Source organism: Balaenoptera ricei, chromosome 15 (assembly GCF_028023285.1).
Source record: "Balaenoptera ricei isolate mBalRic1 chromosome 15, mBalRic1.hap2, whole genome shotgun sequence".
NCBI lineage: Eukaryota > Metazoa > Chordata > Mammalia > Artiodactyla > Balaenopteridae > Balaenoptera > Balaenoptera ricei.
In genome coordinates this window covers 58,704,433-58,729,806 of record NC_082653.1, presented here as the reverse complement: position 1 = coordinate 58,729,806, position 25,374 = coordinate 58,704,433, and the positions used below count along the sequence as shown (strand labels likewise).

At 43.6% G+C, this 25,374-nt stretch overlaps 1 protein-coding gene across 2 annotated transcripts in view; it reads left to right on the top strand.

The window, feature by feature from the left end:
• GRIN2A (glutamate ionotropic receptor NMDA type subunit 2A) overlaps positions 1 to 24,963 on the top strand; it is a 365,808-nt gene extending 340,845 nt beyond the window's left edge. Inside the window, exons 11-13 of one of the 2 annotated variants that reach the window (XM_059896356.1) lie at positions 16,466 to 16,704; positions 23,164 to 24,336; positions 24,680 to 24,700. In XM_059896356.1, coding sequence (XP_059752339.1) covers positions 16,466 to 16,704; positions 23,164 to 24,336; positions 24,680 to 24,700 — 1,433 coding nt within the window. Of the gene's footprint in view, positions 1 to 16,465; positions 16,705 to 23,163 lie in introns of both variants that reach the window. The other variant, XM_059896355.1, reaches the window with a different exon arrangement.
• The last annotated feature ends 411 nt before the right edge of the window (positions 24,964 to 25,374 follow it).

Below are 25,374 nucleotides of genomic sequence, written 5' to 3'. Positions count from 1 at the left end.
TCCCTCTCTGCTCCTCCATTTCCTCTCCTCTTTTCTTTCCTTTTTACTCTCTCCTTCTCTTTCTCCTTCAAGCCACAACCAAGTCTTGAGTGCCCACTGAGCTCCCTGCACTGTCCTAGGCATTGGGAAATGCAGGTAAAATGGACAATGGGTGTGATCCCTTTGCTTAAGGATTTTACAGTCTCAGAGAGCTTGTTGATAGCACTTCAATTAAAAAGGAACTGAAAGGCAGTGATGTCATGTTACTTGCTGAAAGAAAGAAGATATTTCTTGGCATGGGTTGTAGGATTATTGCTATCTTTTTCTTTTTTTTTTCTTTTTCTTACATTCACAGCCTTTTAGAACACAAGGATCTTTCTGTGATATTAAAAGGCCCTCACACTCTTACACAGTGAGTCATAGGATGTGAGGACTATTGATTGAGAAAATGTGCAGTGTCAAAAAGTTACTATGAATCCATTTATGCTCACAAGTGCATACTCCTTTAAATGTATAGCAACTTGACCATCTATAGGTGTGTGAGGCAAATTGGTGAAGCTGACTCCAGAAGGGCTTGGTACACACAGGATTTCCTGGACTTCTTGCCATTTTTCTGCAGTCTTACTCCAGAGAGTTATATTTCGCCAACTCCACCCTCTAATGGAAAATTGTGACCATGTACGTTGTTTGATGCTTGATGGAGTTGCCCAATCCTCTCTCCTCTTTTTCCTTTTTCTTCTTCGAGAGACACAGGTCGGGGACCTGTGTGCATAAAATTCCCCAACACCAACTTGCATGGTTGATCAGGTGGCCTATGAGATCTCAGCCAGGTGGCGACAAGCAGCAGTGAGTTCTGCGACACTTGAGCTCCATCCGCAGAGCAGAGACCTCAGTTGGAAGGTGGTGCTAAAACATTTATGCCAAAGACAGCCGTGTCTGCATCTAACTGGGTACATTTAAGCCTAGCCCTATTTTTATTTTGGTTTTGTGACTTCTCAGCATTATACAGAAATGGAATATTCTGACATTTAAATAAGGGAGATTTATCTTCCAAATTCAGTCTATTTGTGTCCAGAATCTTGTACTATTCCTCTCCTCCCCCCAAAGGTACTTTTTTCTCTCTAGCAAATTGTTCAATTTAGAGATCATGGATACAGAGGTCCTAGGCTCTGGAATGCCATTATTTCCAGATCCAAGGTCATCTGGCTTTTAATCAAGAGTGTGGGATTAGTGAAGCCAAGGCCCCAAGGTCAGTGATCAGAAGGTCTGGCTGACCTCACTCTGTTCCAAAGCCACAGACTACATCCCAGCTCTGACCAGCAGCTTCCTTCCCGGGCGATTGGTAAGGAAAGGACTTGGTCTCAGTGCTGCAGCCCCCCAGCCACCGTCACTCCCAGGACCACAGCTCAGAGCTCACAGGGACCGGATCTGTTCTCATTGAGAACATAAGCCTGTTGATGAGGGTGCCCTATATTTCCTACAAAGAAAGTTGTTCCTGTGCCATTTCCAATTCCATTCGGGCTTCTCAGAAACCCCAAGTGGCCGGTCCCTGGGGAAAGACATGAAACAGGCTTGAAACAGGGTCAGTTTCCCTCTCAGTGTTCACAGCAAACCCTAATGGGATCAACAGCAACATCCCCCTGATGTCTTCAGGCTATAGATGGAAGGTGCATCTCTGGGGGGGACCACTGGACTCTGTCACTGGGATCTGTGATTGGAACTTGCTTTCCCCAAGAGTCAGCCTTGATTTCTGTGTTTCAGAAACGATTCCTGACCCCTTTGCCTGGGGTTTCACAGATTCCTTCCTCTCCTTGGCTCTTGCTGATGCTCAGACCAGTAGATCACAAGCTGATCGAGGAGAGGAGACTTGTGTCATCTACAGTCAACACAGTTTTATGGACCACCTACTATGTGCCAATTCCTGTGCCAGGGACTGGGGATACAGGAAGCATAAGACAAGATCCCCACCCTGAATAAACTCACCTTCCAATGGGGAGAACTTAGAAGCAAGTGGCAGTTATATTCCAGTGTGACAGGTTCTCTATTGAGGAGATATCCAAGATGTCATGGAAGGAGAAAACATAGTCTCATACTCCCATCCCTGTGCATTCAGGAAAGACTTCCTGGAGATGGAGACCTCTGAGCTGGACCCCAGAGATAGCCATTGCCAAGTTTTCAGCACGATACCATGCAACTGGTAGATCCAGAGTAAATTGTTATGGGTGGTGGTGATATTAATAACAGTTTACAATGGATCCTCATCAGCAATTTCTTACAGGTGACTTTCTCCCAGTCACTACAAAGCCTGGGAGCAGGAGAGTTTAGTCTGCCTGTACTGCCTGCCTCTGAGACCAGGGGAGGACCCTGACAGATCTGTATCACTGGGATAGAATTTACTGGTGACCTTCTTGCACACTATAGCACCATTGTTCAAATTTGCCATTCCTCACCCACCTGTAACAGCCAATCTTTTTTTTTTTTAACTTTCTATTTTATATCAGAGTATAGCCGATTAACAATGTTGTGATAGTTTCAGGTGCACAGCAGAGGGACTCAGCCGTACATACACATGTATCCATTCTCCCCCAAACTCCCTTCCCATCCAGGCTGCCACATAACATTGAGCAGAGTTCCCTGTGCTATACAGTAGGTCCTTGTTGGTTATCTGTTTTAAATATAGCAGTGTGTACGTGTCGATCCCAAACTCCCTAACTATCCCTTCCCCGCATCCTTCCCTCCTGGTAACCATAAGTTCGTTCTCTAAGTCTGTGAGTCTGTTTCTGTTTTGTAAATAAGTTCATTTGTATCATTTCTTTTCAGATTCTGCATATAAAGGATATCATTCGATATTTCTCTTTCTCAGCCTGACTTACTTCACTCAGTATGACAATCTCTAGATCCATCCATGTTGCTACAAATGGCATTATTTCATTCTTTTCAGTGGCTGAGTAATATTCCATTGTATATATGTACCACACCTTCTTTATCCATTCATCTGTCGATGGACATTTAGGTTGCTTCCATGTCTTGTACCAGCCAATCTTACACGTGGTTTCCAATCACAGGCCAGGACTGCAAAAACATGGACAGCAAGTGAAGAATCTTGGGTCTACCAGGCATACAGCTAGTCTCATCCAATGGCTCCACTGTTCCCAGGACACCCCAGATCCCTTAGCACAAAAGCTGAGTCATTTGCCATCTGGCTCCTGCCCTTCAGGCCTCTCCTTTGATGGCTTCTTTCTTCTCCCAAATTTTGAACCACCCTCTGATGGCAAAACATTCCATGTTTCTTGCTACCTCCAGCCCTATGCAAATTCAATCGTCTCATTTTGCCATAATTACTGGTTTGCATGACTGTCTCTCCAGCAGGACTCTGAGCTGGTAGAGGCCAAAGACTATGTGTTATTCATCTCCGTGAAAATACAGAGATGCCGACCTCGCACTAAGTGCTTTAGTAATGTTCTTTCTTCAGTGGATGAACGAGTGAGTGAATGAATGAGTGAGGGAGTAAGGCACAACCCAATGAGGTCTTCAGAGACCCCCAGAGCGTTCGCTTCCTCAACTAGAAATGAAACAGAACATCAAACCCAGCTTCTCAAAACCACACACTGTTTCTTTCCATACCATCACTGCCTAGGGTCAGGGGCTTTGGCCAGAAACCAAGAAAAAAAAATATGTAGATGTGTGCCTGCAAGGGTATATGTGTGGGCTGATTTTAGAAGATGTATTTCATCAAATTCTCAGGCCCTGGACAAAACCTAAGGGGTACAGGTTCAAAATGGACTTTTTACAACCGACCTCGGGGGAGGAATGCTGAGGCAGTCTGAAGGCTGGTCACATTGCATGCTATAAAATCCTTTCCCGAAGCAATCCCCTTAGCACTCAGACAGCCTCGCAGAATAGAATGAAATCTAATCTGAAAGGCAACTGCAGTCCCTCTGGAAGCGCAGAGGACGAGTCTGAGGGCAGAGAAGGAACTGATTTCTCTGACTTTGGACATTGCAAGTTCTTATTGGAGAGCTAAGCCTTCTCTCTGGACGTGCATTCTTGGAATCATAGACTCCATGAACTGGAAGGGCTCAGGGAGGGGTATGTGATCCACGCCACCCACCAAGTTCCCTGGCTTCAGGCAGGAAATAAAGATCTCTTCAGGGATACATACTGAGTAATCAAGGTGTGCCAGGCACAATGTATGCATGCAACCTCGCTTAATTCCAACAAAACTCCTATAGGTAAATACTGTTGTGCTGCATTTGGTAGCTGTTAGACCTGGAGCTCAGAGAGACTGAGCAAGTTCCTTAACCTCTCTGTGCCTCATCTGTAAAATGGGTGGGACAGTGACACCAGCCACATTACGTTGATATGAGGGCTGCCTGGGTTAATCTGTGAAAACTCTAGTATAGTGCCTGAAGCAGAATAGAATTTATGTAACTTTGTTAACTAAAAGACTAGAAAAATAGGTAAACGAATGGTTGAGTGGATGGATAGAGAAGCAGTGTATCGGAACCAAGATCAAATGGGTAGTGAGTGTTGAAGGCGAATTGATTGCAGGCAGTCTGACCCTCGTTCTACCTCCTGTCACTGTCTAGACCTTAACGGGATGATTCGACACACTCCCTAAACCCTTCAGGGAAGGGTACTCCCTTTTGTAGTTTATTGTAGTGTTTTCTACCTGAAACATTCTTTCCTGTGATTTGCTGGATGATGTCTATTTGAATCTTCTTTTTTTTCAAATATGAAACCCATGGCTTCGACCTTGTGAGTGGATAGATAATGCTGTCTGCTGGAGAGAGAAAGACAGTATGGCCCTGGCTGCAAACCCAAAGCTGTGCAGGCTCCCTCTGCCCACAGGAGCACCTTTAGCTTTTGTCTTCCCAGCAAGAATCAGTCTGCTTCAGGAAAGACGTTTAATTTTCCCATTTACCGGCTCCCCTTCATAAGAGCACGTTGACAAAGATAATGGCCTCTTTGTAATGGGAGAAACTGACATGGAAAGAGCAGCACAGGACTGCTTCCTGGAAAAAAATGGCATTTGCTTCTTCTCCCTAGCCGAGGACATGCAGACTTCCCAGCCTTTTACGCTCAAGCCACTGCAAGTTCCCTTTTGCTCTGTTATCTCCTGTATTTATGTGGCAGAAAAACTCACCCAACATATCTGACCTTTTTGTTTGCAATGCTGCCCAATTGAAGCCTGGAGATATAAGGAAAGAAACAGGAACAGAAAATATGGATCCAATGCTTACTACGTGCTGCAGGCCATGAGAAATATCAAAATCAAAAAACGTGGTCCCTGATCTCCCTCAAGGAGATTACAATATACTTGAGTAAATTAAAAATGAAATCAGAAAGTATTTGAACTACAGTTCAGTGCACTAGTAGAAAAGGCCACGAGGCAGGAAATGAATGGCTGGAAAATGATTAGAACAGGTTGTAACTGGTGTTGAGAAATGTGCGTTTGCTTCCCTTTCAGGACGTGGCCCTGGGTGTTTGTGCAGAGGTGTGCAGAGGGGTTTGCACAAAGGGCAGAGGAAAAATCTTTATATTTACATCCTGAAAGAAATCAAAATGATGTTCCTTCTACCAAGACTGACCCTGTTACAGGCATCCAAACCTGGCTCTCTTTGGGACAACACCAAAGGGAAAACTTGCTGGGAATTTGACACGATGTGGTGAAAAGACCCATTTTTGAGTCCTCACAAACTCCAAAGAGAGGGAGAAGGTCAATAGCATGTAGTATTTTTGGAGGGATGGCGTCGGTGTTTTGGGGCGAGGAGGAAGCCATCATGTAAATCTTGAAGCACATAGTGGGCAGCGAATCTGGACGAGTCAATTGTGGTGTTGGGTGGAGAGTGAGGTCATATTGCCGAGTGTCCCATGACATTTGTGACTATATGAAAGCACTGCAGGCTGTTGGAAGGAAAGGAATTTGAAATCAAGATATCCCTTCCCACCTCTTTGCCTGCACCATTGATCAACCAGCACCCTTCCTTGTGGGTGAAGAATTTATGAGGATACATTTCCCATTTTTTCTCCCGTAAATATGTATGCTTTTAAAAAATCATTATTACAAAAGTTATACTCGTACAAATGGTGGTGGCACAGTGGAAAACTGACTGATATGGGACCCCTTCATGCTACAAACACATAAAAATGCAGAATTATAGGTGTGTGCGCACACACACACACACACACACATACACAAGCCCACAATGCACAGCCAAGGTCAAAAGAAAGAGAAATCCTTAGGTGTCAGAAACAGAGGGGCATGGGATATTCTCATGGTACGTTTCAGCTGAGGTGCCTACAGGGATACAGGCAGTAGGGATGGAGCCTGGGGCTTTAACATCCACATGGGGACCCTGAACTGTGCAAGGAGGGTAGAAAATGATACCACTGCATAAATCTGAGACCATCAGTGAGTCCATGAAAAGGAGACTAGAAAAAACTGTCCATCAAAGCAAAGAAAGTACAAGGAGCTTGCCATCCATTTGAAGCTGAGTGAGAAATTAAAACCCAAATGAGTATGGAGATCTAAGTGTATATTACGTAAATGGTGCAGTAATTACAGTAAAATTTATTTTATACAAAAACTGATACTTTGAAGGGCCCTGGAACCATGGCAGAAGCAAACCCAGGACCCCTCTGTAGGGACATGCCTGTAGCCCAGGATGCTTGGGAGTCCCATGGGGTTTAGGGGGAGAACAGCTCTGCTGAAGATTAGCTCACAGTCAAAAGTTACAAATACCACAAGAAAGTAATCCACCATGAAAGTCAGCATGCACAGCAAACAGAAAAATCAGAATCCCAAGAACTAAGGGGGCAGGGATGGGGTGTAGGGCTGAGAATAATCTGAAAGAATGTAGGTGTGAAATTATTAAATGTATAAAAGTTTTAAAAGTCATAACAAAAGAGTAGGACTTCATGATAAAAAGAACAGGCAGAATTTTAAAAGAGCCAGATGAATGTCACAATTAAAATAGATTAAAAATTAAAGCATAAAGCCAAGTATTACTAATGAAGGAATTCATGAACTGGAAAATAGATCTGTGGGAATCAGCTAACTGTAGGATGGAACAATAAAGAAATGGAAAATATGAAAACAAAGTTAATAACCTGGAAGATACAATGAGAAGATCTAGAATATTTTAAACAATTTCAGAAGAAGAAAAGATAGGATTATCATGTGTCATTAGGGAATTGAAAATTAAAACAATGTGATACCACTACACACCTTATTGGAATGGTCGAAATCCAAAACACTGACACGCTAATCAGTGCTGGTGAGGACGTGTCACATGAACAGGAAGCTCATTCATTGCTGGTGGGAATGTAAAATGGTGCAGTCACTTTGGAAGACAGTTTGGCAGGTTCCTACAAGGCTAAACATAGTCTTACCATACAATCCAGCAGTAATGCCCCTAGGTACTTATCCAAATGAGTTGAAAACTTACGTCCCCACAGAAACCTGCACATGAATGTTTATAGAACTTTGTTCATAATTGCCCAGACTTTGAAACAACCGAGATGTCCTTCAATAAGTGAATGGGTAAACAAACTATACATCCATGCAATGCAATATGGTTCAGAGATTTAAAAAAAAAAAATCTATCAAGCCAGGGAAACATATAGAGGAGCCTTAAATGCATCTTGTTAAGAGAAAGAAGCCTGTCTGAAAAGGCTACATACTATATGGTTCCAACTATATGATGTTTGGAAAAGGTAAAACTAGAGAGACAGTTAAAAGATCAGTGGTTGCCAGGCGTTGGAATGAGGGGTGAGGAGGGATGAACAGCTGGAGCACAGGGAATTCTTAGGGCATTGAAACTGTTCTGTATGATGCTGTAACGGTGGATACATGACATTAAGCATTGGCAAAACCCACAGAACTGTACAGCACAAAGATTGAACCCTAATGTAAACTGTACACTTTAGTTAATAATAATGTATTTGGTTCATAAATTATAAAAATGTGCCACATCAATACCAGATGTTAATAAGGGAAAGCAAAGGAAATGGAAAGAGGGAGTGTATGGGAACTCTCTGTACTTTCTGCTCCGTTTTTCTCTGAATATAAAGCTATTCTAAAAAATAAAATCTATTAACTTAAAAGAAGGTAAGAGTTAAGAGCTGAAGCAACAATGGGTGAAATTTTTGCAGAATTCAAGTTATGAATCATCAGATTGAAGAATCACACTGAGTCCAGAGCAGAACATATAAAAACATTCACACCTAGATTCCACACCAAAGACAAAATGAAATTCTCAACAGCAGTTAGAGAGAAAATACAGATTGCATAGAAAGTAATGACAAATAGATTATGAGCTGACTTCTCAACAATTACAGTCCAGATCAGAAGGACGCTTAATAACATCTTCAAAAGGTCAAGGAAAAATAATTGTCAACTTAGATTTCTGTGTTCAGCCGAGTCATTCAAGAGTGAGAACAAACCAAAAGCAATATACACAAATTTTACAAAACCTAAAAAAGAGAGCAATGTGAAACCAATAATTATGATTACTCTCTTCAAAACAAAATCAAACATTTCGAGTATTTCCTTTATTTTCTCTGCAGGGTTTTTTTTTTTACATCTTTATTGGAGTATAATTGCTTTACAGTGTTGTGTTAGTTCCTGCTGTATAACAAAGTGAATCAGCTATATGCATACGTATGTCCCCATATCACCTCCCTCTTGCATCTCCCTCCCACACTCCTTATCCCACCCCTCCAGGTGGTCACAAAGCACCGAGCTGATCTCCCTGTGCCTTGCAGCTGCTTCCCACCAGCTATCTATTTTACATTTGGTAGTGTATATATGTCAATGCTACTCTCTCATTTCGTCCCAGCTTACCCTTCCCCCTCCCCATATCCTCGAGTCCAACTCCACGTCTGTGTCTTTATTCCTGTCCTGCCCCTAGGTTCATCAGAACCTTTTTTTTTTTTTTTAGATTCCATATATATGTGTTAGCATACAGTATTTGTTTTTCTCTTTCTGACTTGCTTCACTCTGTATGACAGACTCTAAGTCCATCCACCTCAATACAAATAACTCAATTTTGTTTCTTTTTATGGCTGAGTAATATTCCATTGTATATATATGCCATATCTTCTTTATCTATTCATCTGTCGATGGACACTTAGGTTGCTCCCATGTCCTGGCTATTGTAAATAGTGCTGCAATGAATGTTGTGGTACATGACTCTTTTTTTTTTTTTTTTTAATTATTTTTTAAATTTATTTTTGGCTGTGTTGGGTCTTCGTTTCTGTGCGAGGGCTTTCTCTAGTTGTGGCAAGCGGGGGCCACTCTTCATCGTGGTGCGCGGGCCTCTCACTGTCGCGGCCTCTCCTGTTGCAGAGCACAGGCTCCAGACGCGCAGGCTCAGTAGTTGTGGCTCACGGGCCCAGTTGCTCTGCGGCATGTGGGATCTTCCCAGACCAGGGCTCGAACCCGTGTCCCCTGCATTAGCAGGCAGACTCTCAACCACTGCACCACCAGGGAAGCCCCATGACTCTTTTTGGAGTATGGTTTCCGCAGGGTATATGCCCAGTAATGGGATTGCTGGGTCATATGGTACTTCTATTTTTAGTTTTTTAAGGAACCTCCATACTGTTCTCCATAGTAGCTGTATCAATTTACATTCCCAACAACAGCGCAAGAGGGTTCCCTTTTCTCCACAACCACTCCAGCATTTATTGTTTGTAGATGTTTTGATGATGGCCATTCTGACCGGTGTGAGGTGATACCTCATTGTAGTTTTGATTTGCATTTCTCTAATGATTAGTGATGTTGAGCATCCTTCCTTGTGTTTGTTGGCAATCTGTATATCTTCTTTGGAGAAGTGTCTATTTAGGTCTTCTGCCCATTTTTGGATTGGGTTGTTTGTTTTTTTGATATTGAGCTGCATGAGCCGCTTATATATTTTGGAGATTAATCCTTTGTCAGTTGCTTCATTTGCAAATATTTTCTCCCATTCTGAGGGTTGTCTTTTCGTCTTGTTTATGGTTTCCTTTGCTGTGCAAAAGCTTTTAAGTTTCATTAGGTCCCATTTGTTTATTTTTGTTTTTATTTCCATTACTCTAAGAGGTGGGTCAAAAAGGATCTTGCTGTGATGTATGTCATAGAGTGTTCTGCCTATGTTTTCCTCTAAGAGTTTTATAGTGTCTGGCCTTACATGTAGGTCTTTAATCCATTTTGAGTTTATTTTTGTGTATGGTGTTAGGGAGTGTTCTAATTTCATTCTTTTACATGTAGCTGTCCAGTTTTCCCAGCACCACTTATTGAAGAGGCTGTGTTTTCTCCATTGTATATTTTTGCCTCCTTTATCAAAGATAAGGTGACCATATGTGCGTGGGTTTATCTCTGGGCTTTCTATCCTGTTCCATTGATCTATATTTCTGTTTTTGTGTCAGTACCATACTGTCTTGACTACTGTAACTTTGTAGTATAGTCTGAAGTCCAGGAGCCTGATTCCTCCAGCTCCTTTATTTTTTTATTTTTTTATTTTTGGCTGTGTTGGGTCTTTGTTTCTGTGCGAGGGCTTTCTCTAGTTGTGGCAAGCAGGGGCCACTCTTCATCGCGGTGCGCGGGCCTCTCACTATTGCAGCCTCTCTTGTTGCAGAGCACAGGCTCCAGACGCGCAGGCTCAGTAGTTGTGGCTCACGGGCCTAGTTGCTCCACAGCATGTGGGATCTTCCCAGACCAGGGCTCGAACACGTGTCCCCTGCATTGGCAGGCAGATTCTCAACCACTGCGCCACCAGGGAAGCCCCCTCCAGCTCTGTTTTTCCTTCTCAAGATTGTTTTGGCTATTCAGGGTCTTTTGTGTTTCCATACAAATTGTGCAATTTTTTGTTCTAGTTCTGTGAAAAATGCCATTGGTAGTTTGATAGGGATTGCATTGAATCTGTAGATTGCTTTGGGTAGTATAGTCATTTTCACAATGTTGATTCTTCCAATCCAAGAGCATAGTATGTCTCTCCACCTGTTTGTATCATCTTTAATTTCTTTCATCAGTGTCTTATACTTTTCTGCATACAGGTCTTTTGTCTCCCTAGGTAGGTTTATTCCTAGGTATTTTATTCTTTTTGTTGCAGTGGTAAATGGGAGTGTTTCCTTAATTTCTCTTTCAGATTTTTCATCATTAATGTATAGGAATGCAAGAGATTTCTGTGCATTAATTTTGTATCCTGCAACTTTACCAAATTCATTGATTAGCTCTAGTAGTTTTCTGGTAGCATCTTTAGGATTCTCTATGTATAGTATTGTGTCATCTGCAAACAGTGACAGTTTCACTTCTTCTTTTCCAATTTGGATTCCTTTTATTTCTTTTTCTTCTCTGATTGCTATGGCTAAAACTTCCAAAACTATATTGAATAATAGCGGTGAGAGTGGGCAACCTTGTCTTGTTCCTGATCTTAGAGGAAATGGTTTCAGTTTTTCAACATTGAGAACGATGTTGGCTGTGGGTTTGTCATATATGGCCTTTATTATGTTGAGGTAGGTTTGGTTCTCTCTATGCCTACTTTCTGGGGAGTTTTATCATAAATGGGTGTTGAATTTTGTCAAAAGCTTTTTCTGCATCTATTGAGATTATCATATGGTTTTTATCCTTCAATTTGTTAATATGCTGTATCACGTTGATTGATTTGTGTATATTGAATAATCCTTGCATTCCTGGGATAAATTCCACTTGATCATGATGTAATATCCTTTTAATGTGCTGTTGGATTCTGTTTGCTACTGTTTTGTTGAGGAATTTTGCATCTATGTTCATCCGAGATATTCACCTGTAGTTTTCTTTTTTTGTGACATCTTTGTCTGGTTTTGGTATCAGGGTGATGGTGGCCTTGTAGAATGAGTTTGGGAGTGTTCCTCCCTCTGCTATATTTTGGAAGAGTTTGAGAAGGATAGATGTTAGCTCTTCTCTAAATGTTTGACAGAATTTACCTGTGAAGCCATCTGGTCCTGGGCTTCTGTTTGTTGGAAGATTTTTAATCACAGTTTCAATTTCAGTGCTTGTGATTGGTCTGTTTATATTTTCTATATCTTCCTGGTTCAGTCTCAGAAGGTTGTACTTTTCTAAGAATTTGTCCATTTCTTCCAGGTTGTCGATTTTATTGGCATATAGTTGCTTGTAGTAATCTCTCATGATCTTCTGTATTTCTGAAGTGTCAGTTGTTACTTCTCCTTTTTTATTTCTAGTTCTATTGATTTGAGTCTTCTCCCTTTATTTCTTGATGAGTCTGGCTAATGGTTTATCAATTTTGTTTATCTTCTCAAAGAACCAGCTTGTAGTTTTATTGTTCTTTGCTATCATTTCCTTCATTTCTTTTTCATTTATTTCTGATCTGATCTTTATGATTTCATTCCTTCTGCTAAGTTTGGAGGTTTTTTGTTCTTCTTTCTCTAATTGCTTTAGGTGTAAGGTTAGGTTGTTTATTTGAGATTTTTCTTGTTTCTTGAGGTAGGATTGTATTGCTGTAAACTTCCCTCTTAGAACTGCTTCTGCTGCATCCCGTAGGTTTTGGGTCATTGTGTTGTCATTGTCATTTGTTTCTAGGTATTTTTTGATTTTCTCTTTGATTTCTTCAGTGATCTCTTGGCTATTTAGTAGCGAATTGTTTTACCTCCATGTGTTTCTATTTTTTGCTGTTTTTTTCCTGTAATTGATATCTAGACTCATAGCGTTGTGGTTGGAAAAGATACTTGATATGATTTCAATTTTCTTAAATTTACCAAGGCTTGATTTGTGACCCAAGATATGGTCTATCCTCGAGAATGTTCCACGAGCACTTTAGAAGAAAGCGTATTCTGTTGTTTTGGGTTGGAATGTCCTATAAATATCAGTTAAGTCCATCTTGTTTAATGTGTCATTTAAAGCTTGTGTTTCCTTATTTATTTTCATTTTGGATGATCTGTCCATTGGTGAAAGTGGGGTGTTAAAGTCCCCTACTATTATTGTGTTACTATCGATTTCCCCTTTTATGGCTGTTAGCATTTGCCTTATGTATTGAGGTGCTCCTATGCTGGTTGCATAAATATTTACAATTGTTATACCTTCTTCTTGGATTGATCCCTTGATCATTATATAGTGTCCTTCTTTGTCTCTTGTAATAGTCTTTATTTTAAAGTCTGTTTTGTCTGATATGAGAATTGCTACTCCAGCTTTCTTTTGATTTCCATTTGCATGGAATATCTTTTTCCATCCCCTCACTTTCAGTCTGTATGTGTCTCTAGGTCTTAAGTGGGTCTCTTGTAGATGACAGCATTTGTACGGGTCTTGTTTTTGTATCCATTCAGCCAGTCTATGTCTTTTGGTTGGAGTATTTAATCCACTTACATTTAAGGTAATTATTGATATGTGTGTTCCTGTTACCATTTTCTTAATTGTTTTGGGTTTGTTTTTGTAGGTCTTTTCCTTCTCTTGTGTTTCTTGCCTAGAGAAGTTCCTTTAGCATTTGTTGTAAAGCTGGTTTGGTGGTGCTGAATTCTCGTAACTTTTGCTTACCTGTAAAGGTTTTAATTTCTCCATCGAATCTGAATGAGATCCTTGCTGGGTAGACTAATCTTGGTTGTAGGTTTTTCCCTTTCATCACTTTAAATATGTCCTGCCACTCCCTTCTGGCTTGCAGAGCTTCTGCTGAAAAATCAGCTGTTGACCTTGTGGGGATTCCCTTGTATGTTATTTGTTGCTTTCCCCTTGCTGCTTTTAATATTTTTTCCTAGTTTTAAATTTTTGATAGTTTGATTAATATGTGTCTCGGCATGTTTCTTTTTGGGTTTATCCTGTATGGTACTCTCTGTGCTTCCTGGACTTGACTGACTATTTCCTTTCCCATGTTAGGGAAGTTTTCGACTATAATCTCTTCAAATATTTTCTCAGACCCTTTCATTTTCTCTTCTTCTTCTGGGACCCCTATAATTCGAATGTTGGTGCGTTTAGTGTTGCCCCAGAGGTCTCTGAGACTGTCCTCAATTCTTTTCATTCTTTTTTCTTTATTCTGCTCCCTGGCAGTTATTTCCACCATTTTATCTTCCAGCTCACTTATCCATTCTTCTGCCTCAGTTATTCTGTTATTGATTCCTTCTAGAGTATTTTTAATTTCAGTAATTGTGTTGTTCATCACTGTTTGTTTACTCTTTAGTTCTTCTAGATCCTTGTTAAATGTTTCTTGTATTTTCTCCATTCTGTTTCCGAGATTTTGGATCATCTTTACTATCATTACTCTGAACTCTTTTTCAGGTGCGTTGCCTATTTTGTCTTCATTTATTTGGTCTTGTAGGTTTTTACCTTGCTCCTTCGTCTGTAACATATTTTTTTGTCGTTTCAGTTTTTTTTGTTTTTTTTTTTTGATATGTGGTGCTGTATTCCTGTTTTACTGGTTGTTTGGCCTGAGCCGTCCAGCACTGGAGTTTGCAGGCAGTTGGATAGAGCTGGGTCTTGGTGCTGAGATGAGGACCTCTGGGAGGCCTCACTCCAACTGATATTCCCTGGAGTCTGAGGTTCTCTGTTAGTCCAGCAGTTTGGACTCGGAGCTCCCACCACAGGAGCTCGGGCCCGACCTCTGGCCTGGGAACCAAGATCCCGCAAGCAGTTAAGCACCACAGACTGGGAATTGGTAAATGCTCTTCTAGGAGAGGATGTGTTATCTCATTTCTCCTTTTGTAAATTATACTACTTTCTCCCAGAATGAAGTCTGAAGTGGACACTTCTCTGGATTTGAATCCCAGCTCTTCCACTTTTGAGCTAACTGGCTTAGGACAAGTTTCTAACCGTCTTTATGCCTCCCTTTTCTTATTTCTCCAGCAGCTGAGCATGAGATTTTTTCTTTCCCTGTATTCCTGCCAGCATTGGTCTCTAGCCTCACCAGTTTTTGCTTTTTTATAATCTCTGCTAACCCAAACAAATCCGGGGCTCCGAGCCCGAGTTCGGCAACACGGGCCTTGCCCTTCCCCAGGCAGCTTCAGTGCCCTCACTTAGATGGTTAGGCCACACCTAAACAGCATTCTTTTCTGGGCCAGGACGTCCCTGCCTCAGGGACTAGGCGCCAAGGTGGCGCATACTCCACGCCCAGGGGTCCTGCGGGCAGCTGCAGTGGCCGCAACACCGGTCACCTGACCGGCTGCAGAATGAACACCCGGGCGAGGACCTGTGCACGTCATGGCGGCGGCAGCGGCGGCTGCGACTTTCCGGCTCCAGACCACGCCCGCCGCACGCCTCTGCAAGTGTTTTTTATTGAAGTATAGTTGATTTACAATATTATATTAGTTTAAATTGTACAACATAATGATTCAATATTTTTATGGATTATACTCCACCTAAAGTTATTATAAAATAATGGCTATATTTCCCTGTACTGTACAATATATCCTTGTTGTTTATATATTTTATGCATAGTAGTTTGTATTTCTTAATCCCATACATCTTTTATGTCTTAGAGATCATATGTATATACAATATAGTCGTACTATTCATTTAACATTCTATGCCTCTTCCTTGATTTTCACTGTTTTTGAAGGATAATTTTTAAAGACCTGAATCATAGCCTAGTGAATTGCTAGACAGTTAGTATAATTACTAGACATTTAGACCAGAGAATTTCCTCCTAAATGACAACTGGATAAAATGTGCATAAAAGAGAGACAAGATAATGCCAACCGTGCCTACTTTTTTTTTCCATTGCAAACCCCACCTGCTTCTTTAGCTGCCTACTGAAGCGGGGAGGTGTTTCGTTTGCAAGGGGCCATTCAGAGCCGACTGGGATGTTTCTTCTCAAGGAACACTTTGTGCCCCAAGTGCACTACTTGGGGTGACTTTTTGGAATCATCTTGGATGTTCTAAAGGAAGAGGAAAGAAGAAACAAATATATTTGAGGACAGCTGTGTACCAGGCACTGTGTTACGCACTTCCTTTACAACAACCCATGAAGGCTCCTATTTAGGAGAACTTACCATGAGTCTGGCACTACATTTAGGAATTTTGCATATGTGAGCTCATTTGATCCTCCCTAGAACTCGAGGGAGTATACACTATTATAATACCCATTTCACAGACAGGATCACTGTGGCTCTGAAGTCACACAGCTAGTATATAACGAAGTCAGAATGGGAACGCGAGTCTTTCTAATGTAGGCTTCGGCCAGCTTATCCCATGTCCTGTTCCAGGCTTGGGTGGGTGTTGGGGCCGGGGATAGAGAAAAGCGGGGTGGGAAGAACATAATAATGATGACCAAGAAAAAAAAAGACAGGGACTGTGCCAAATTCTCTCTATACATGATCTCACTTCATCCTCCTACAACGGTATTACATAGATGTTGTTGTCATCATTATCTTCACCCCGCAAGTGAGGGAATGCAGACCAGGAGAGCTCAGTCACTCTCACTGAGGTTGCACGGCTATAAATCACACGTGTCTGTCCCGAATGCAGGGGTGTCCGCCCCACAGTGCATGCCCTGCTCCTTACTGCCTGTGGCTCTTGTCTTCTGTCCAGGGGAGATGGAGGAGCTGGAGACCCTGTGGCTCACGGGGATCTGCCACAACGAGAAGAACGAGGTGATGAGCAGCCAGCTGGACGTCGACAACATGGCGGGCGTGTTCTACATGCTGGCGGCCGCCATGGCCCTCAGCCTCATCACCTTCATCTGGGAACACCTCTTCTACTGGAAGCTGCGCTTCTGCTTCACGGGCGTGTGCTCCGACCGGCCGGGACTGCTCTTCTCCATCAGCAGGGTCAGTACCCCTGGCGGCTACTTCCCTCTGCAGCAGGCAGGTCCAGAAAAGCACAGACCTTCCAGAGACTCAGGGATTCTTGACTCCTGGGTGGGGGTGTGGTGTCTCCACACCCTCCCCTCACTCATCAACCCTTCTTGGATTTGTCGGAAGGGCACCACTTTCTGTGTTCATAAGCCAGATGCAAGCTAGAGATGGAAGGTGAATAGGTAAGGCAGGCCGGGCGTGAGAAAAACAGCAGAAGTGAAATTAAAAATAGCAGCTGAACCCTGGTGTCAAAGGGAGAGAACAATGGAGAATGTGGAGAACTAAGACAGATTGCGTAAAACCCACCACACCCAAAGGGGGCAGTCGTCCTCCACTCCTGCTGAGTATGGTTTTAGCGGAAGGCAGGGCCAGTCTTATCAGGTCTTCCAGTTTTTAAAAGAGAAAGCAGTCATCTGAGTATATGTGAAAACTTCCAACTTTTAAATACTAGTAACTAATTCCATTGACAAATAGAAAAACACACGGGCCAAACACAGCCAGTCTGTGGCCTCCCTCATGAGCACCCAGATATGCTCTAGGACATTATTAAAATTCCTATGTAGGATGTTACGATGTTTGCATGCATTCCAACAGATCACGTGTGACAAAACGAAATCTACATGCAAAGCCATGATGTGTGTGTGAACGCAGCTAACAAACCACAAAAGCGTGTACGATGTAACAGAGCCTGAAATGAAACACAGGCATGAAGAACCACGAGAAAATGCACACACATCAAACAGGAAACAAAATACACATTCAACACGACATAAACCACAGCACAGAATACACACGCTATAGTAAGTGTGCTCATGTGCAAGCCACGGAAACCTACTTACATGCTGCACAATATGGCGTGTGTGTGGCCATAAACAGGTACACGTGGCATAATTCATCAATAACGATGACAACTGTGGAAAATGCCTATATTTATAGGTACATATATGTCCCTGGCACCCTATAAGGAATTTATACTCATCATTTCATTTAACCTACAAACCAATTCTGTGAGGTAGGTACTGATATTGGCCCAGAATTGGGGAAGCTCAAATTTATGAGGTTAGAGGAATTACCCAACACCACACAGGCTTGCTGGAGCCAGGATTTGACTCCAGGTGGTGTAGTAGCAGCCAGAGCCCACACTCTTACACAAGCAACAAACATCAAATACACGCAACACAAGAGATTTGATACAAATCATACTACACAACATGTATGTGTACACAACTCATATAATATATATTTTTACTTTTTCAATACAAGCTAGTCACTTACTTGCATCACAATAAAAGCACATACGTGTATATCGTTCACTTATCTTCCGACACAGTATAACATTATCTATCTATCCACCTGGCAATCAGTCATCCATCCATCCATGCATCCATCCATTCATCTATCCATCTGTCCATCCATCCATTCATCCATGCATCTATCCATCTATCCATCCATCTATTTATCTACCTATTTCTTCCATTTACTCACCTTGGAATTTTTTTACTCTGAAAGAGTTTAACAAATTAGATTTGAAACATGGTGAAAAATACATGGTTAGAAACATTTAATTTTATATGCTAATGTTTATTGGGAAAATGAAATAACCATCTAAAGAGGAACTTGTGTATTCTTAGTATTTGGTGGTTTTAAGAGATCCAGAAGGTACACATGGGCTTAGTCAGGAGGATTTATTTTCTCCATTCAGTGGCACTCTAAACTTGAGTTCTATGCAAATACATATTTCCTAATTAGCTTGATGGCCTCTAAACACACAGATTGCTTAAAAATAACAACATGCATGCATATAGCTAGGTATTAAGCCAACTTTAAGCTAATTCTCTTCACCAGTTACTAAAGGCTTTCCATATCCAAATGATTCTGAGATTGCCGTGAGCAAATGCACACTATTGCCTTTACTTGTAAATCCTGCTTGTTTTTGGAAGAGTGTTCCCTCTGTCCGAGACATCATTAAAGAAGCCAAGTTAATAGGATTGTTACTATGAGAAATGGACTAAATCCCTCGCTCCCATTCCAAGCATCTTGAGGGCCGGGGGTGAAGGGGGAACTGGGCACAGCTTTGCTGTGTTGTGCCTTGACAAGCTGGAACTGGAACTTCCGTCTCCCCCTCCCTAGAGGAGAGAGGACCCCATGTCCCATGGGACACAAATGCAAACCTCAGATGCCTGCCCTCCTGGCACGGCCAAGGGTGAAGGCCAGAGTTCACAGAGTCATTTATTTTACATTAGAACCAAGTCTCTCCCACAGCTGTGGCCTTTGTTTATTACGACTTACAAAAACGCGTCCTCTCTTCTGTGGGATGCTCTTAACTTTTGTTTTCTCTCTGCAATGCTGTCCCTTTCATGTTGAAAAAAATATTCACTGTCACCAGCAAAAAAGAACCACCTCGGTTGTCTCCAGAGACATGAGGAATGGGAGATGTAGCAAAGCTGGAGACCAGGGAGGTGGAAACCGTGGCATCTTCCCAACGAGCCCAGAGGAGAGCTTGCAGCAGCTTCTGGCTGACCCACAGCGGGGACCGACAGAATAGAAGTCAGATACTGTCTTAGTCCCTTCGGGCTGCTATAACAAAATACCGCAGACTGGGTGCTTTATCAACAATAGAAATGTATTGCTTACGGTTCTGGAGGCTGGAAGTCCGAGATCAGGGTGCCAGCGTGGTCGGGTGAGGACCCTCTTCCGGGTTGCAGATTTCCCCTTGTGTTGAAGGGATGAGGGAGCTCTGTGGGGTCTCTTTTGCAAGAGCACTTATCCCATTCAGGAGGGCTCCTCCCAAAGGCCCCACCTTGGACCTCATGACATAAGCACCTACCTACCACTGATACCATCACCTTTGGCACTAGGATCTCCGCATATGAATTGGGAGGTGGGTACACAAGCATGCAGACCATAGCAGACACTTAAGGGATCAGGCCCAGGCACCAGGGAACCGAGGAGGACAGTATCGCCCCAGTGAGAAAGGGGGCGGGGGGTGGAACAGAGCAAACTGTCTGGAACGACACGTTGAGTCTTCAATGCTAATTTCATCTGAGCCCATCATAGGGCCGAGAGAGCATCTTATTTCCACAACCCATAAAAGGTAGCCTGAATCTATGAATAATAGAGAGGAGGAAAGAAAGAACTCTGCAAGGAAGAAAGAAACTCCAGCCCAGGGTTTTGGCTCCTGAGGTAGGGTTTAGGCAACTTATCTAATCAGAAAGCTGCAGTGGCTTTCCAGAGCAAACCTGCAGCTTCGATCAAACGGGCGCTGTGTGCTCGTACTAGTGTGAGGAGAGAGAGGTGAGGTGACAAGCAGGGAAGGCACATCGGGGAAGACTGAGCGGCTCACCCACTAGCATTTGTGGAGCCCCTTCCATGTCAGGTGCTTTGCTTGCCTTATCAGATCTTGCCCTCGTACCCATCTTAGAGTGTATGATTCTCATCTTACAGATGTGGAACTTGAGGCTCAAAAAGATGTAGTGGCTCAGCCAAGGTCACAGAGCTAATAAAGGATGGAGCTGGGGCTCATTTCCAGTGGGTTCCAGGCCTCTGGGTCTTCCCATCCTTCTGTAATACACACCCCCCCTCCTCATCAGCACACCTGGAAGATGGGTCAACTTAGCTGGAGGACACTGTCATCCAAACCTGGGGTGCAGGCACCACGTTGACTCCTTCCCGAGGCTTCGCCAGGCAGATCAGCACCTGGGAACTGCCTTGGCTGTGTGGTGTGGGTCCCAGGGGAAACGAGGGCTGAGAAGAAGCAGCCAGCAGCCGTCCTCTCTGCCCCTGGAACGTAGCTCAGCTCCCTGGCCACTGCTGTGGGCCTCCTGCGAGCACAGAGACAGCCAGCTCACCGCGGCGGGCCGGAGCACACTGCCCTGATGGCGGAGGGCGGAAGCAAGTTCTCAAAGTCTCTAAAAGGAGGAGGCGAGCTCATTAAAGTAAAATTGCAAAGTTAGAAAAAATTTAAAAGCTGGTGTTTTCGTAATGCAAACAACAGGAAAAGAAGGCTCTGATCTTGGCTGATTCAGACATGTAGGAGACACACTGATTTCCACCCATAGTAGCAGAATCCCTCTAGGTCATTGTAGGAGATTACTACATTACTAAATTGGGCAGGGAAGGCACACGTTAACATAAAAGATTCAAAAGCACTGTGCTATGTGAAATACACGGTGCGTTTGTATGATTTTGACATCCAGCAGCCCTGGAAGCAGTGAGGAGACACTGCTTCCTGGGAGGGAACAGGGAAGGAGACCACACAGCATCGAGAGAAAGACTAAAGGTAAGGCTGCAGCAGGTGGGACGTGCCCGATGCCAGGGCCTTGGCCTCCGGGAGCCTTCACCGTGCAGCCTGGGGTTGAAGGGGGTCAGAGAAAGAGAAGCTCAAATGCACAACTGTAGGCTTTTCTGTTTACTGTTCCTTGACGGAGTGGAGACTGTCTCTAGAAAACTACAAGAAAAACGCAGCAGTGCAAACAGGTTGAGGCTGTCACAGTTCTGTGAGCATCCCTGCCGGTTCAGTGCGTCCCCACCATGGGGAATCGATGGAGGCGCTGTAACGGAGTCCAGAGTTACCCACCCATAGTCCCCACTAGTTTATGCCAAAGCCAGCAGCAGCTACCGCATCCCTTTTACAAACAAACCCCTTCTTGGGCCGGCTCCCTGTCAGTCTTGGGAGGACCGGGTCAAATCCTGCAGCCTGGACCGAGTTGTTCCCTTTAGGTACCGCGGCCAAAATCTGGGGGCAGGAGTGGGGAAGGGAGGAGCGCAAATCACAATACCACTGATGCTCTTTTGCCTATTGTAGAATGAGTCAAGAGCTCTGCCCCTGAGTTACTTTCAAGTAAAAGTAAGCAGTTATTTTTAAGACAGGAGGAAGGTGGAGTGGAAAACAAGAGATGTATGGATGGGGGTGCTTATATCTGAGCTGCCCCCGAGTCCCTCCGTCACTCAGTTCCCTGGGTGGATTTAAATGCAGCATCACCGTGTCCTCAGGACTCTCCACTCTTCTTAGTAACTAAAACTCTAACTGTGCTCAACAAATTCTCACACAACCAAAACACAAAGAATATATATATATTGAGTGGGTAAGTGAAAAGTCCAAGAAGGGAGCTCCAGGGGTTCAAGCCATATGATGTCTTTTTATCCCACCATCTATGTCTATTCCTCCAAAAAATGTCTGACTGACCACACATGGGTCTCAGGTCTTCTTCTTTTGGTCTGGGGGTTGGAGCTGGGAGAGACTGTTCCAGAGGTTTTAAATTGAAGTATAATTGGCTTACAATATTGTATATCAGGTGTACTACATAGTGATTCAGTATTTTTATACATTATGAAATAATCACCATAATAACTTTAGTTACCATCTATCACATACAAAGTTATTAGAATATTGTTGACTATATTTTCTATATCGTACATTATATCCCCATGACTTATTTATCTTAAAGCTGAAGATTTTACCTCTTAATCCCCTTCACCGGTTTCACCCATCCGTCTAACCCCCTCCCCTCTGGCAACTACCAGTTTGTTCTCTGTTTCTATTGAATCTGCTTTTGTTTTGTTACGGCTGTTCATTTGTTTTGGTTTTAGATTCCACATATAAGTGAAATCATATGGTATTTGTCTTTCTCTGTCTGACTTATCTCAGCATAATACCCTCTAGGTCCATCTATGTTGTCACAAATGGCAAGATTTCATTCTTTTTTATGGCTGAGTACTATTCCATTGTGTGTCTGCGTATCTGTGTGTACATGCCACATCTTCTTTTCTATTCCTCTATCGATGGACACTTCAGTTGCTTCCATATCTTGGCTACTGTAAATAATGGTGTGATGAACATTGGGGTGCATGTATATTTTTTTAGTGTTTTTATTTCCGTCAGATAAATATTGGGTCTCATGCTTAAATTGATAGCTTCAGTGTAGGGGTAGCAGTAATTCCCCAAAGGAATCAATGATTGGTGATCCTTGTATGCTGACTCAGTTTGTTTGTCAATAGCTGACTCTCTGGTATCCAAAGTCCAAAGATGATCCTGGGAAACTTTAATAAAAGTAAGGGTTGGTGACCGGGGTGTTGGGAGGGTCAATCAAATCCTTACATGCCAGTTTGGAGATGCTGAGACCCTCATAGTTGTATGAGGATTAGTGGATATTTTTTCTCGAACTCCATGTATGACTATTGGCAAAAGTGTAAGATAATCTTGATAATCAAAATAAATCAGATAATCTAAAAGCGCCAGAGCGACAAGATAAGCCTGATGCTTTGCCACTGGTCTCATACATTTAAGAAATGTTATCAGGATTCAGATTGGATTTCACTGTTTCTCCAGGACTCCTGTAAGAAGGTCATGCTCACCTTTGCAGGTACAGTTCAGGCGTGAAATGGGTTCATGTCCTAGCTGCTGCTGATGGCGTTTTGTGCTCCTCCCCACAGGGCATTTATAGCTGCATTCACGGGGTGCACATTGAAGAAAAGAAGAAGTCTCCAGACTTCAATCTGACCGGATCCCAGAGCAACATGTTAAAACTCCTTCGGTCAGCCAAAAACATTTCCAACTTGTCCAACATGAACTCCTCAAGAATGGATTCCCCCAAAAGAGCTGCTGAGTTCATTCAAAGAGGATCCCTCATCATGGACATGGTTTCAGATAAGGGAAACTTGATATATTCAGACAACAGGTCCTTTCAGGGGAAAGACAGCATTTTTGGGGACAACATGAACGAACTGCAAACCTTCGTGGCCAACAGGCACAAGGATAACCTCAACAACTACGTGTTCCAGGGCCAGCACCCCCTGACTCTCAATGAGTCTAACCCTAACACGGTGGAGGTGGCCGTGAGCACGGAACCCAAAGGGAACTCCAGACCCCGGCAGCTTTGGAAGAAATCCATGGACTCTCTACGCCAAGACTCGCTGACCCAGAACCCAGTCTCCCAGAGGGATGAGGGAACCGTGGAGAACAGGAGCTACTCCCTAAAGAGTCCCAGGTACCTTCCAGAAGAGGTGGCCCACTCGGACATCTCAGAAACTTCGAGCCGGGCCACGTGCCACCAGGAGCCTGACAACGGTAAGAACCACAAGGCCAAGGACAACTTCAAAAGGTCAGTGGCCTCCAAATACCCCAAGGACTGCAGCGAGGTCGAGCGCTCCTACCTGAAGACCAAAGCGAGCTCCCCCAGGGACAAGATCTACACCATTGATGGGGAGAAGGAGCCCACTTTCCACCTCGACCCTCCCCAGTTCGTCGAAAACATGGCCCTTCCCGAGAACGTGGACTTCTCCAGTGTCTACCAGGACCACGGTGACAGTTTCCGCAAGGGGGACTCCACACTGCCCATGAACAGGACCCCCCTGCACAATGAAGATGGGCTCCCCAACAATGACCAGTACAAACTCTACTCCAAGCACTTCACCTTGAAAGACAAGAGTTCCCCGCACAGCGAGGGCAGCGACCGGTACCGGCAGAACTCCACGCACTGCAGGAGCTGCCTGTCGAACCTGCCCACCTATTCAGGCCACTTCACCATGAGGTCCCCCTTCAAATGCGACGCCTGCCTGCGGATGGGGCACCTCTATGACATCGACGAAGACCAGATGCTTCAGGAGACAGGTAACCCAGCTTCCCAGGAGGAGGTGTACCAGCAGGGCTGGCCACGGAACAGCGCCCTCCAGTTCCAAAAGAACAAGCTGAGGATTAGCCGGCAGCACTCCTACGATAACATCCTCGACAGTCCCAGGGAGGCGGACCTTAGCAGGCCCTCCCGGAGCATAAGCCTCAAGGACAGGGAGCGGCTTCTGGAGGGAAACTTGTACGGGAGTCTCTTTAGTGTCCCCTCAAGCAAACTCTCGGGGAACAAAGGCTCCCTTTTCCCCCAGGGTCTGGAGGTCAGCAAACGGAGCAAGTCTCTCTTGCCAGACCACACCTCCGATAACCCTTTCCTGCACTCCTACGGGGATGACCAACGCTTAGTTATTGGGAGGTGCCCCTCGGACCCTTATAAACACTCGCTGCCATCCCAGGCGGTGAATGACAGCTATCTCCGATCGTCCTTGAGGTCGACGGCATCATACTGTTCCAGGGACAGTAGAGGCCACAGCGATGTGTATATTTCGGAGCATGTTATGCCTTATGCTGCAAATAAGAATAAAATGTACTCTGCCCCCAGGGTTTTAAATTCCTGCAGCAATAGACGCGTGTACAAGAAAATGCCTAGTATTGAATCCGATGTTTAAAACCTTCCATTAATGTTTTATCTATAGGGAAACATAGGTAATGGCCAACGTTCCGGAGGATAAATGTTGGATGTCCAGTAGTGCCCTGCAAAGAGGAAGAGGATTTAGGAAGGTATTTTTCTGTTGGTTCTTTTGCACATGGCTCCATGCCATAGTCTTCCACTCAAGGAGTCTTGTGAGGTGTGTGCTGAGCACGGCAGATACCAGATAGGTGAGTCCTTAACCAAAAATCAACCAATAAAAGGGCAAGTCTCCTGGACATGCCCGCTAGGTATGTTGGCAATAATGATGCGTTGGATGCCGATGGTGATGGGATGATTTCCTATATTCCAGATTCCATTAAGACCAGTCCACCATGTAATTTCCTCATCAGAAATGCCTAATGGTTTCTCTAATACAGAATAAGCAATA